This window comes from Acipenser ruthenus, chromosome 6 (genome assembly GCF_902713425.1).
Source record: "Acipenser ruthenus chromosome 6, fAciRut3.2 maternal haplotype, whole genome shotgun sequence".
Lineage (NCBI taxonomy): Eukaryota > Metazoa > Chordata > Actinopteri > Acipenseriformes > Acipenseridae > Acipenser > Acipenser ruthenus.
Window position 1 is genome coordinate 80,678,006 of NC_081194.1, and position 12,987 is coordinate 80,690,992.

The 12,987-nt window shown below is 35.8% G+C and overlaps 1 protein-coding gene across 4 annotated transcripts in view; it reads left to right on the top strand.

The window, feature by feature from the left end:
* The window catches only part of kiz (kizuna centrosomal protein), a 55,624-nt gene that overhangs the window by 2,935 nt on the left and 39,702 nt on the right, over positions 1–12,987 (top strand). For 3 of the 4 annotated variants that reach the window (XM_034019019.3, XM_034019020.3, XM_059025885.1), the window contains exon 4: positions 10,586–10,678. The exons of the other annotated variant lie outside the window; for it this stretch is intronic. In XM_034019019.3, coding sequence (XP_033874910.3) covers positions 10,586–10,678 — 93 coding nt within the window. The remainder of the gene's footprint in view (positions 1–10,585; positions 10,679–12,987) is intronic. 4 annotated transcript variants of the gene reach the window in all.

Sequence of the window (12,987 nt, forward strand, 5' to 3'; positions counted from 1 at the left end):
GTATTGTGGATACAATAGGCTGTATTCAACAGAGGAATGAATAACTTGCAGTATTAAAAAAAAAAAAAAAAAAACTTTGCAGCAAGAGAACTGAAGTATGTATAGGTTTTACACACACTGCAGGTATATTGACAATCATTATTGCCAGCCATTTATGTATTTTTAATGTGAAAAAACAATTACGTAACACAAGCCTGAGTTTTGTCAATGTACAGAGTGATACACACACACAGGTAACCTTTTACTGGACTATTAGCTGCATTAAAGACAGTCCTATCACATTATATGTAAAATACTTCTAATGTGGCTACACACAAAGCTAAAGCATTGGTAAGAAGTAATAGGTACTGTGCATTATAGTATATTGATTTTGGGTATATTCTAGGGCTGTAAATCTACGTTTAATTGACTACACGTGAGCGAGCTTGCCACTCACTCGGGTTCGTGCCCCTTTAAGAACTGCGACCCAGGACAGAGAAATGGAGTTTTAAAGCGCGGCTGCGCTATTTTTATTAAACAGAAACAAAATAAACACAAAACAAAAACCTAACTCCGTTTTGGAGCGCTTACTAAACAGGTACTTTCCCTGGCTAACTTGCAGGACGGCTAAGCCGTTTACCTGGCACCACAGAACACACACGCTAACACAGCACTTACTTACTCATCTGCCTCCTTCTACTCAGCAGCCTTGAGCAGACTGACTGCTCCTCCTAAATACCCTGCACCTGGCTCTAATTTACAATAGCTACCAGGTGCAGGGGATAATTAATAATAAAACAATTAACAAAACTAATTAACTAAATACAAAAAGGTGCCATTTTTCCTTCAGGGAGGTTTTAACCCCCTCCCTGCTGTCTCACACAACACACTGCCTTACAACGTTTAAACCCATTGTTAATCCAATCGTTTAACCATTTAAACGGCCATAAATTTAATGTTTCGCTCATTTCATATTTTTTGATTTTACTTACAATATTTTAAGTCATATTTTAACCTCAGTTTGCATAAGGAAGGACTGTAAGTTAGCACTAAAATGTAATCTATTTTAATAGCATAAAAAAACATTCATAGTTGATTTTACGACGTACCATTTCTCCGTAAGCTCCATAAAAAGTGTGTGTATCCAACATCGAAAAAAAACATTAAAAAACATCTCTATTTTATTTATTTATTTATTTATTTTTTCTTAAATTTAGTAGTCGTTTTTCTCCCAATATGAGATATCCAATTGTATTTTAGGCTCAGCTCACCGCTACCAACCCTGCAAAATATCCTGGACTCGAATCAGCGACCTCCAGGCTATAGGGCGCGTCCTGCACTCCACGCGGAGTGCCTTTACCGTATGTGCCACTCGGGATCCCAGCATCTCAATATTTAAATTAAACGTAAACACAGTGCACAAGATGCATGGTGAGCCGTGGATCCCCCTGCCGATCTAAGCCCTCCCGACCCGGGCAGCGCTCGACCAATTGTACACCGCCCCCTAGGAACTCCCGGTCACGGTCGGCTGAGACATAGCCTGGATTCGAACCTGCGCTCTCCAGGCTATAGGGCACATCCTGCACTCCACACGGAGCGCCTTTACTGGATGCGCCACTCAGGAGCCCCGAAGATTTCATTTTTAGTTTCATTCACTCGTATATTGTTGGCAGGAAACAAAATATGTCCAGAATCAAAACCCTTTTTTTTCATTAAAAATCAAAGCCGTAGGGGTGCTCGAGTGGCGCTCCGTTAAAGGCGCTCCTCGTGGAGTGTCCTGACCTAACATACTATTTGGGTATGAAATGTCTGCCTTTAAATCACAATAAATGTCAAATGTTAAGAGCATCTTTCTGCATTTATTACGATATAATGATTTCATTCACGGTCGGAAATATACATATTTGATGCGCTTACACAAGAATCTGAAATTGCATCAGCTACTCAAGGAGCCGCTAATTCTTTTCTTCCATGTCATACACGCGTAGAGAGTTTATTGACCAGTTTAAAAAAAAATGCTGCAGTCTTGGAGCAAAGCAAGTGAAAATGGCGATGTTCCTTCACTATAACCTGCCATAAGGGACAAAGTGACAGCTACTTTTGTTTATTTATTTATTTTTCAATTAGGTTTTTACACCATAACCTGCTAAAAGGTGACAAAGTGCCAGCTTTTTTAGTAGTTTGGTTTTATTTTTGTTGTTTTTTTTTCCAATCTTTTTTTAAAAGCAGACCAAATTGTAAATAGTTTTGTGATGCAATAAATATGCTTGTTTACACAGCAGTATGTGGGAGTTTCTTTATCTTTTATTTATTGGAATCGACAGGAATGGCTTTGGGAATCGATTCTTGGAGTCAATCCCATCGATTCTCAAATTAAGAATCGTTTTTGGAATCGACTCCAAAAACTTTGGAATCGAACACCCTTAAAGAGAATATAGTATCTTTGGAGATACACAACAACGCAGGAAGTTGGTCCGTCCTTAATTAATGCAAGACGTCTTTAGGGTGATCATGTGGGAGAACAGGTCAGGTTTCTTTAAAGGGGAAAACCATACATATAGAAAGAGAAGCATATCTATGCGGAAAACATGCAAAAATAATTTGATAATATATTTTACTGTTAAGTTGCATTTTAAACGTATAATACAAATTTTAAACAAAAATATTTTTAATCCACGTTTAAACCCCTACAGCCCTAGTATATTCCATATGTGCCATTCATTTACAATCAAACTGATCTCTGGTTTTGAAGTGGAAAAAAATCAGGTCTTGGTTAAATTGGTTTAGTTAAAATGAAGTTGGTTTGGATGATTCACATATGCCTACTTACAAACTAAATGGTTGAAACAAATCAATGATTCTTTTTAACTAGACCATAGTATGAATTAATAATTTATGTAAAAGTTCAACCAAGTGACCATTTTATAAAAAAAAGCAGGTAATGTAATTGATAATGGAGATTTTGTTCAACTCCTTCATATAATACAAAAAGCATGCCATTATATAATTTTTTTAAATCAGAGTTCATTTGAGGGGTTTTGTCTTTTTTAGCTAAATAACACATTGTGCTACACAAGAAAAAAAAAAAGTGGGATACTCTTTTTTTTTTTTTTGTAAAAATATGTGCAAAATACACCCAGTACTGAATTTTTATGGAATCCAAAACTCTATCTTTAAGATAAATGTTTTTTTTTTTTATTATTTGTTATCAAATGAGAAAAATAAAATATGTTTTAAACTTATGAAATAAGAACCATTTTAACAGTTCATCAGAATTTTAATTAAAAATGTTGAAGTATTTTGTCTAAAAATCTGCCTAATACATCAGTATGATGGTGTTGACATGTACTTGACAAAGTTGACGTGATGTCTGACTGAGGTGACTATACAGGAATACAAAGACTTTCTCATTAAAACTTAAAACAGTGGTTTATTAAAGTTTAGATCAAGCCACAAACATTACTGTTGATTGTGATTATAAAAATGAGATGAACAAGAGAAAATCAAACATTCAGATTAGTGTTTATTTTTCCCATAAGGTCACAAGTTTGAATTGTTTAGAAGCGTCTATATATTTAGAATAAGGTAAGCTATAGCTTTGGAATTAAAGTTATTGTTTCTACAGAGAAAAGAATACATCTTTGAAAAATGCAAAACTAGGCATCAGCTTGAAAATATGGAATGAAATCCTTTTTTGGTGAATGCCAAAAAAACCAGAGGGGAAAGAAAATCATCAATGGATCTAGTTTAGTGTGTTGGCCTCTGCTAACTTGTTTGAATCAAGAGACGAGGAAAAAAAACATGACAGCTCAAAAAGTGTAAAAACCTACCATGTTCCAGATGTATAAAATGTGAAATTTAAGAGCTAGGTAGCAGTATATTAAGATGTTTATCCTATATAAAATACATTGCTTCTGGAGAGATGCTATATATCTCTCTCGTGCTGCTTGCAAGAATAGGAGAGGCATTTCCACTCAGCTTACTGGTAACAATACATCTACGAGAGCACCGAAACACACAGCTCTTCTGCCTTTCCTGTGCTGAAATGTAGGCTGTGGGCCATGGGGGTGTGGAACTTCCAGTTTCAGGTGTGAGGTTCGACATCTACCACGATGACTTTAGCTAACCACCAGTGATTGTCATACAATTCAGTATTCTTTACACTGAAATGTTTCTAAACACACATGTGGGGTTTCATTTTTCACCTTTTTTTCTGATATTCACTGATACGTTTTGAAAGGCTTCCCATTTTGATGAGTTTAACTGGTACCCCTTCTGGTGTCATGTCCTCAGTTCTGTTCCACTGTTTCCACTTGTGTTATGTCATTTCTGGGTCTGAAATGGTGTCTTTGTTTCAGCATCGTTGACAGGTTTGAAGATAACATGCTTCCCTTGCTGGAGGTCAACGTACTAAATGAAAGCTGCCTTTGCGTCTCGTTGATTGCACAGGTCCAGAGGATTTAAGACCCTCTAGCATTAAACCTGCATTTTCATGGTACTGACATAGAAACGTTTCTGGTTTTGGGTGCTGTTACATAAAAGGGCATTAGAGCACAAGGTAAGGAATAACTGAGTCTTACTGTTGGGTTTTCTGTAAGGAATTGCATGTGCAGGTTTAAAAAAAAAAGTTTGCACAATTTTTTTTTTCACCGAAATTATTTAAGTAATGTATAGGGTGATTAGAAAGTAAGTTTACCACAGCAATGATATGGTGCATAGAAAGTAATTTTATTACATCAAATCACCCTGTATATTTACAACATTGTACCCACAAAAGTAAATAAATGACTGAGATTAAGGATAGATTACAGGAAGGTATATAAGTGTTTATCCGCTCTGTAAGCATATAGACCATTTCTACATTGTGAATCTGATGGAGTTGATGTCTTGCGGAGTAGACAAAATATATATTTTTTTACATTTTATCAAAGCACCAGACAAAGCAGCCATCTTGTTTTACTAAAGTTTCAAGGTAACACAAAGTGCAAATAAAATTATACATTTTTAATCTTAAATCATGTTTTGATTTTAGTCTAAAATGTGTACAGAGTTGACATGTTATGGATGTGACAATGTTTAGAACAAATTAGTTTGGTTTATGTAAAGAAAAATAAAATACAAGGTCATATGCTGCCCTGCTGTATAAAGAAAACACAGGAAGTGCAGGAAAGACCCTTGGAACATATCTGTCTCTATTTATGCCTGATTTAAACTGAATTTTAAAAAAATCAATAAATAAATCAATAAATAAATAAATCTGATGTTGATAAAGATCCTAGGACAGAGTTATGAGGTTAATATTTTGAACATTGCAAAATTATTTTCAGTAAAGAGTAATTACTGTGCTCAGCACACTTTAATTTATACAGTTGTCTGCAGCACATTTTCTTGTAAGAATATTTGATACTTAAAGTTGGCAAGCCTGTTTTGTCCAACTGTTAAGAATCAGATATGTAAAAGGACCCTTACAGAAATGCAGATATTTTAGGGAATTGTGTTGTATCTGGGCTCATAAGGGTTTTTCAAAAGCCTCTACAGTTCCATAGATTTGTGCTGCTTCAAGCATGATGGAGGTGACTGAAAGAAAGCCAGTGGTTTTAGGCAGCATTGTCTGCAGCTAACAATGCATTCCTGTGGGTATTAAGAGAGCTTTATGTATTGGCTTAACACAGCCAGTGCTGTACTCTGTGGACCATCTGCATCAGAAGGCCACGAGTTCAAGTCCCATCTGAAAAACAAAATCCTTTTAAAATCCCTGTGCTAGATGACTTAACTGTGCTTCCCAGCCAAACCAGGACGTTTGTGTCTGATAATACTTTTAAAAAAGATGCATTTTTGTTTAGTGATTTACATAAGAGAATTCAACTGATCCACTGTGCTTCTGTTTATATTACAAATTTCAGTTCAGAAATCTCGTAAGAGCATTCATTTTAAAGGTCCAGCCTCCTGTTTTTTTCAGCAGTTCTGTTCATCATTTGGAGAAGATTGCCACAGTGAACATTTACTATGCTAACTTAGTTAAAGAATTTAACAAGAATCAACATTGCCCTAAGACGTAGAAGTGTAAGATAGATAAAAAAAAAACCAATAACTTCGTCCCATCTTTTGTCAGAATCCAGTGTAGACTGACCTGCAAATAATGCATTCGGGTATAATCAAGGGCTACAGAAATACCCAGTTACTTAGTTTTCTGCATAAAATAGTTGTTTATGTTATTTATGTCTTACAAAAATAGAAAGCATTTATACAGTATTTTGTTATGTACTTTAAGATATTGGATGGGATACATGTGCTAACAGGGAAAACAACAACGTGCAATAGATTGATCTTCACAAACCTGGCAAAAAGACCTGCATTAAAATGTACCCCTACGTATATCTATCTTTGGAAGCAGAGGATAAGCAAGCCTGAATATGTTTTTCAGCCCCCTTCCCAAAGGCAAGGCCAGGATCATTTTGTTAGGAATCTATATGTGGCTGTGGCTCATCAATGTAGCGTAGTTGGGTGCCGATGTTGGTAATAATGGTGAGCTTTCTTGGTCTTGTTCATAATTTGAAGTTGTTTTTTAAATTTTTTTATATTTATCTGCCTTTTGCTCCAGGAAGTGATACAGGGTTTTATTTGTTACTGTTTCACTTTATCTTGGAAGGTGAATTTCAGATTTTATAACAAAAAACTAGAGGCTGATGAGCAGTTCAGATTTTAGTTAATACACAAGAGCCTAATAACACTATGCATTTGGAAAATGATTGATATGCTTATCATATCAAGTAAATTGGTGAGATTATCACTTAAAACTGAACAGCAGTGCTCCAAATCGTAATATCAAATTAACAAAACCAGTTAATTATGTCCTTCCGAACGAACAGCATAATGGTGAACAAAATGCAGTGAAGTGGTGCTGTGTTGAAGTTCTTTCTTCCCAGAGGGTTTGTGCGACTGGTTCTCCTACAGTATATGTTATCAGTTTACAGTACATGCCAGCAATTGTGTACGGCTATGGACAAAGGTTTTGCGTCTCCTAGAAATGTAGGATTCAGACATTAATACAAATTAAAAATAAACTGTATGAACATAATGTAGATCTTTTATTTAACATCATGTAATCAAAGACACTACAAAATTATATTGCAAGTGTCATAATAGCCATCATAGTAGTACAGTATTTCATATTTAAAAAATGTTGTCAGTTTTTCGTTACGTATATGTAAAACTACAAAGCGGTATATCATTCAATATGTTAATGTAGCATTATTCAGCAGCTTTCATTCGACTTTAAGAAGCAAAATGAGTTCATTCTATAGGGTGATGCAAAACTTTTGTATGCATGTTTTGTTTTTTTTCCCCCCAATGTTTTTCAGTGTTTTGAAATAAAGAAAAAAGTATTTGTACACCCATTGCATAGTTACAGTAAATGAGCACGTGATTGCGTGACCATAGTTACAGTAAGTGAGCACGTGATCACTTGACCATAGTTACAGGAAGTGTGCACACGTGATTGCTTGACCATAGTTACAGTAAGCGCGCACACGTGATTGCTTGACCATAGTTACAGTAAGCGCGCACACGTGATCGCTTGACCATAGTTACAGGAAGTACGCACATGTGATTGCTTGACCATAGTTACAGGAAGCACGCACATGTGATTGCTTGACCATAGTTACAGGAAGTGTGCACACGTGATTGCTTGACCATAGTTACAGTAAGCGCACACACATGATCGCTTGACCATAGTTACAGGAAGCGCGCACATGTGATTGCTTGACCATAGTTACAGGAAGCGCGCACATGTGATTGCTTGACCATAGTTACAGGAAGCACGCACATGTGATTGCTTGACCATAGTTACAGGAAGCACGCACATGTGATTGCTTGACCATAGTTGCAGGAAGCACGCACATGTGATTGCTTGACCATAGTTACAGGAAGTACGCACACTTGTTGGATTCTTTGTATTTGTTGTTTGGCATGTTCTTAGCAATCACTGGCATTCCTGGGATCTTTTTATTCTGGTTGGCCTATATGTTAAAGATGCATTAACATACACAGCACATATGCACAGTAAGTCATATGTTTACTGCATGTAAATGCATATGCGGTGAGATGACTGGAAGAATTGTGATGGAATTTGCTAACTATTATTTAGCACAAGTAGTAGATAAGAAGAGGACGGTATATTGAGGCATCTCTCTGTATGTCACTTCTGATGATTTACTTTTTCTTTATACTCATTTAATCTATTTTTCATTACAGCCCAGGAGATGTCACTGACTTATTTCCACATGAAACCTCTTTTGCAAAAAGTGACCCTTTTGTTCTTTAGAAGTTAATTACTAAAATTGAAACATGGTATTTACAATCATCTCGATCATAAAAGTAAAACAAAAAAATAGTTTCCATTTTTCAAAAGTAGTGTGTTTTGGATTGATGTGTTTTGGATCTGGTTAGGCTTGTCTTGCTGTTTGCCTTGTGCACAGAATCTCCATAATCAATATTTCTGGTCCTTAATAGAGGGTTACAATATACTTGCTGCACATAGCACACAACATAGCTACACTTTGTGTAGTTTTGTGTTGCAATTTGCATATATACATAAATTCATTTTTCATTATTAAACATAATACTGCATCAGCGTATTAAAGCCTTGTTCTATTGAGCTCATGGATTATTAAACTCTTCAGTATCTACAGCTCTGTATTATTATTATTATTATTATTATTATTATTATTATTAGGAAAAAGGGACCAAATTCCTGCTTTGTTCTGATTTTTTCTGAGAGGAAAGAGCTTTGCTGTTTGTGAATAGGCTTTATGTTAATTTTTATGTTTCTGTAGAGTTGTTAAACTATAATGAGATCTTTTGAAGATAGGTTTATTATTTATAAGGGGTTTATGCTTCAGTAAAATGCACCCTTTCCACACATGTGCTGTATTTTTTTCAGCATATCATTTTCTTAAGTGCTCTACTAAAGACATCTTTATTTTCAGCATAAAGAATTCAGAGAGGCTTTCATTTCTTACATTTGAAAATTAACTATTAAAATGTTGCAGAAACACAGATGAACTTGTGGAGTATTTATTTACCGTATAAACTATGTATTTGATATGGATGCAGTCTTGTACAGAGTGTGTCACTTTTTTGTATTCAACACTACAGGATTGAAAAAAAAATTTAAAAAATGAATCGGATGTCATTTTTTAATCTGATTCATTCAAATTCAACAACAGAATGACTGACTGACCGACTGGCACTTTGCCAAGTAACTGCGTTGCTAAGCAGATGAAGGGCTTGATCGAAGTAATTCTCTGAATTCAGCTGTTTGCTATATGTACACATTTATTTTCCATACGTTGTACTTGTTAAATAAACATAATACATTATTAATTATGCTGCTTATTTCACTCACGAGGATGACTGTAAACAGCCCACTTTCCTCCCTTTTTGGGGGTTCGCGGCTGGATTTATTTTGAACTGTTTAGATAAGATAATATAATAAACATTGTCCACTATATAGACTCTAACAACATTCATCTTATACTACAGGACCTTTTAACAAAGGCTTTTTTGAGAACTAATAATGACAATGAACAGACATCAACAGAGTCAACAAGACATCTATTCACAATGGGGTCTGTCACTCTTAACATCAACAGTGACACATCTCTGAGTATAGGCAGTATTACTACCTGACAGCTGCCAATAAGAGAGCAAACACCTGGGAGTGTTGAGTGAATGCCAACAATTCGGATTTGCTACTTTGGATTTAGAGCAAATTACGTTTTACAGTGAACCGGTTTCTTTCAGGTTTACTGGTGATTAAAACTAGCGGGCTCCAAGAAATAACACTGAATTATTTACACGTCCTAAGAAAGGTAAACAATGTATACCATGTTATTTTTAAAAAGGACACAGTAATTCTACATCTGGGATTTGATGAGAACACGAAAATAAATAATTATCTAACTGAGCCCCATTGATGTGTTAATAGTGTTTAAATATACTGTACAACCTTTAAAACGGCAGCCCTTCATAAAAAAACAATTTATTTGCTGTTTGTCTAGTTTTTTGTGTGCTGTTGTCCTTGTAACTTGACTAGGCAGCCTGGCTTTAACATTGGTTCTATGGGAAAAACTGCATAGCTTCATTGTCAGCGCACCTGTTCTGATACTCGACACAAAAATTTATTATTATTTGTTTATTTAGCAGACACCTTTATCCAAGGCGACTTACAGAGACTAGGGTGTGTGAACTATGCATCAGCTGCAGAGTCACTTACAATTACATCTCACCCGAAAGACGGAGCACAAGGAGGTGAAGTGACTTGCTCAGGGTCACACAGTGAGTCAGTGGCTGAGGTGGGATTTGAACCGTGGACCTCCTGGTTACAAGTCCTTTTCTTTAACCACTGGACCACACAGCCTCCTGTGTGCATACGTTGATTTTTCAGGCCAGCTGTGGACCAAAACAAGGCCTTAAAGGAGCAGCATGTTTGGATTTTCTCACAGCCCTCATAGCTAGCCCTTAGGAGACCATATTACTGTTTCTGGAAAAAAAAGAAGACAAAGTAAAACAGATGCAAAAATAGAATTTGTTTTATTTTTAACAGGTGGCATATGAGAATCAGATTCAGAAGCAATCATCAGTTTGGAAAAATGACACTGAGTTAAGAAGAGAGCAGAAAGGAGCATGTGCAGACCAGGTAGATCTATGAATTGTATTTAATCAGACAGAATTAAAACAAGACAAACAAACAAACAGTATGCTTAATTTTCAATCAGAGATGTGGATATTGGGGGGAAAAAAGAATATTCATTTTGATTAAATGTGCTCATATTCTTTTCAAAAGTCTTTTACTAAAAATGTATCAATACAATAACAGCAGAATATTTGGAGAAAGGACTGTCTACCACAGTGTTTATATTATGATTTAAGATTGTAATGGTATAGATAAGGTGAAAATTATTGAAGTGAAAAGTCACATTTACTGGAGCTGTTAAACTGATCTTGTGAAAAAAGGTTGAGAGCCTGGATCCAGTTTATAAAGATCTAAATGTCTTATGGACTAAAACACACATGGATGTTCTAAAGATAATTCAGCAGAAGAAGGACTATAAATGAATGTATTCATACACTCATGTTTTACATCTGATAATGTTAAAATGTTATGTATGGTATTTGAACATAGACGTACAGCCGTAGTGCAAAAGAGTGAAATGTACCATTGCTCAATTATTAAAGAAAGGAAAATTGTACTCAATAAAGTTGCCAAACCAGAAATGCAGTTTAATTTAGGGGCCTGTTTTAGTCTTAAGTAATTTTTTATGGGTATGCGATACAAGTATGCCTGGCAGCGGGGTATACGGAGGAGTGCCTGTGTACAGACTTACAAACCACACAAATGCTTATTCAATTGTGATGAAAAATGTTATTGTTGATTTGAGAATCTTGCTCATAGTTTTAAGAAAATGTGGTTATCAACTCAATACCATCACAAAGAAGAGTATGACGATCAGCCCTTTAAAGGAAGCGAAACAAAACATAGTTCAGAGGAAAGCATAACTACGATAAGGAAAACATTTTTCTATGTTTAGAATTTCAATCATTAGATTGTGTGGCAGGGGCGGGTGGACGGGCATGATTTTGTCGGTGGCACAACCTTAATGTTTTCAGCCTTCCAACAATAAACGTATTCAGTATCCATCATACAGATAAATCTGTAACATGGTATACGTTTAGCTGTGTATCTGTAATAATACAGGTGTCTAATCCTTGCTGCTGTATCTGTATAAACGATGTAGTTCAAGCCCATAGCTGCTTATTCCTTCACTTAAAGCCGTTAAAGCTATTTTATATGAAATGTCTAAGACATCTCATAATAACTTGGAGCATGCTGTCTAGAGCAGTCACTTGTGACTCTGCACAACCCCTCCTCACTCCCCCCACCCCACCCAGCTTGCAGATATTGTAATGAGCAAAATGGTACCATCATTCCATTATGCATACAAGCTATTGCTGGCAGCGTGCATGTCCCTTAGGCTGCAGCATTCATTAAGAAAAGCTTACCGGGCTGAAAGCTGGAAACAGATGATAACGGGATACGATTTTCATATTTAATACATTCCTTGGAAGAGCACGCGCGTGCCGCAGATTGATAGAAGAATCAATTGCTACTTTAGTGAAACACTTTCTACTTTGCCCTGCAGCTACTGATGGAATCATTCACCCAAGAAATTAACTTTTCCTCCTTTTACCTACTTTGTGGATCTGCTGGGCAGACTGCATGGTTTACAGTGAATGTTATTAAGTAGCTAACTGTTTGGTATTTGAGACTCTTATCAGAAAAGAAACAGAAGCAATGCTTTTTTGTTATTATGTTGGGAAGAAGATTTTTACCTTCCCCTCCCCTTGGTGCCAAAGCAGACATTAATCACGACTTGCGTTAAGAATTGTTAATCAGATTAAAAGTTAAAACATTGATCTTGTAACATTCTTCTGAAGCAGCTTTAAAAAAGATAAGAAATCCAACCTTGACCCACAAACTGTGGCTTGACATCATTAAACAAAACAAACAAAAAAAACGTTACAGACTAATAGAATTTTGAAAGCGTTTTTTCAGAAAAACAAAATGAAGAAAACAATAACAAGACAATATGCAAAAAATATAAAAGCAACACAGCGAAAAACAACGACATTCATACTATGCCACCACTGTTAATACAAAATTATAGCTACCACTGACCTGAAAAAGTAGATCACCATGAACTACAGGACATCCACTGTATGCACATGCAAAGATGAAGATTGGACATACTGTGCATACATACAGATAGATGCTTCCATATACTTCTGCATTGTGATACTCCAGATGTAAAAAGTGTATCACACACAAACTTATTTCAAGTCTTTTATGATAATGTCACCTACCACTTGTGAGAACCCAGGCAGATTATGGGAGTCAATAGAGATGATCTTCTCATTTACATATGGATAATTTCACTATCCTGTTAA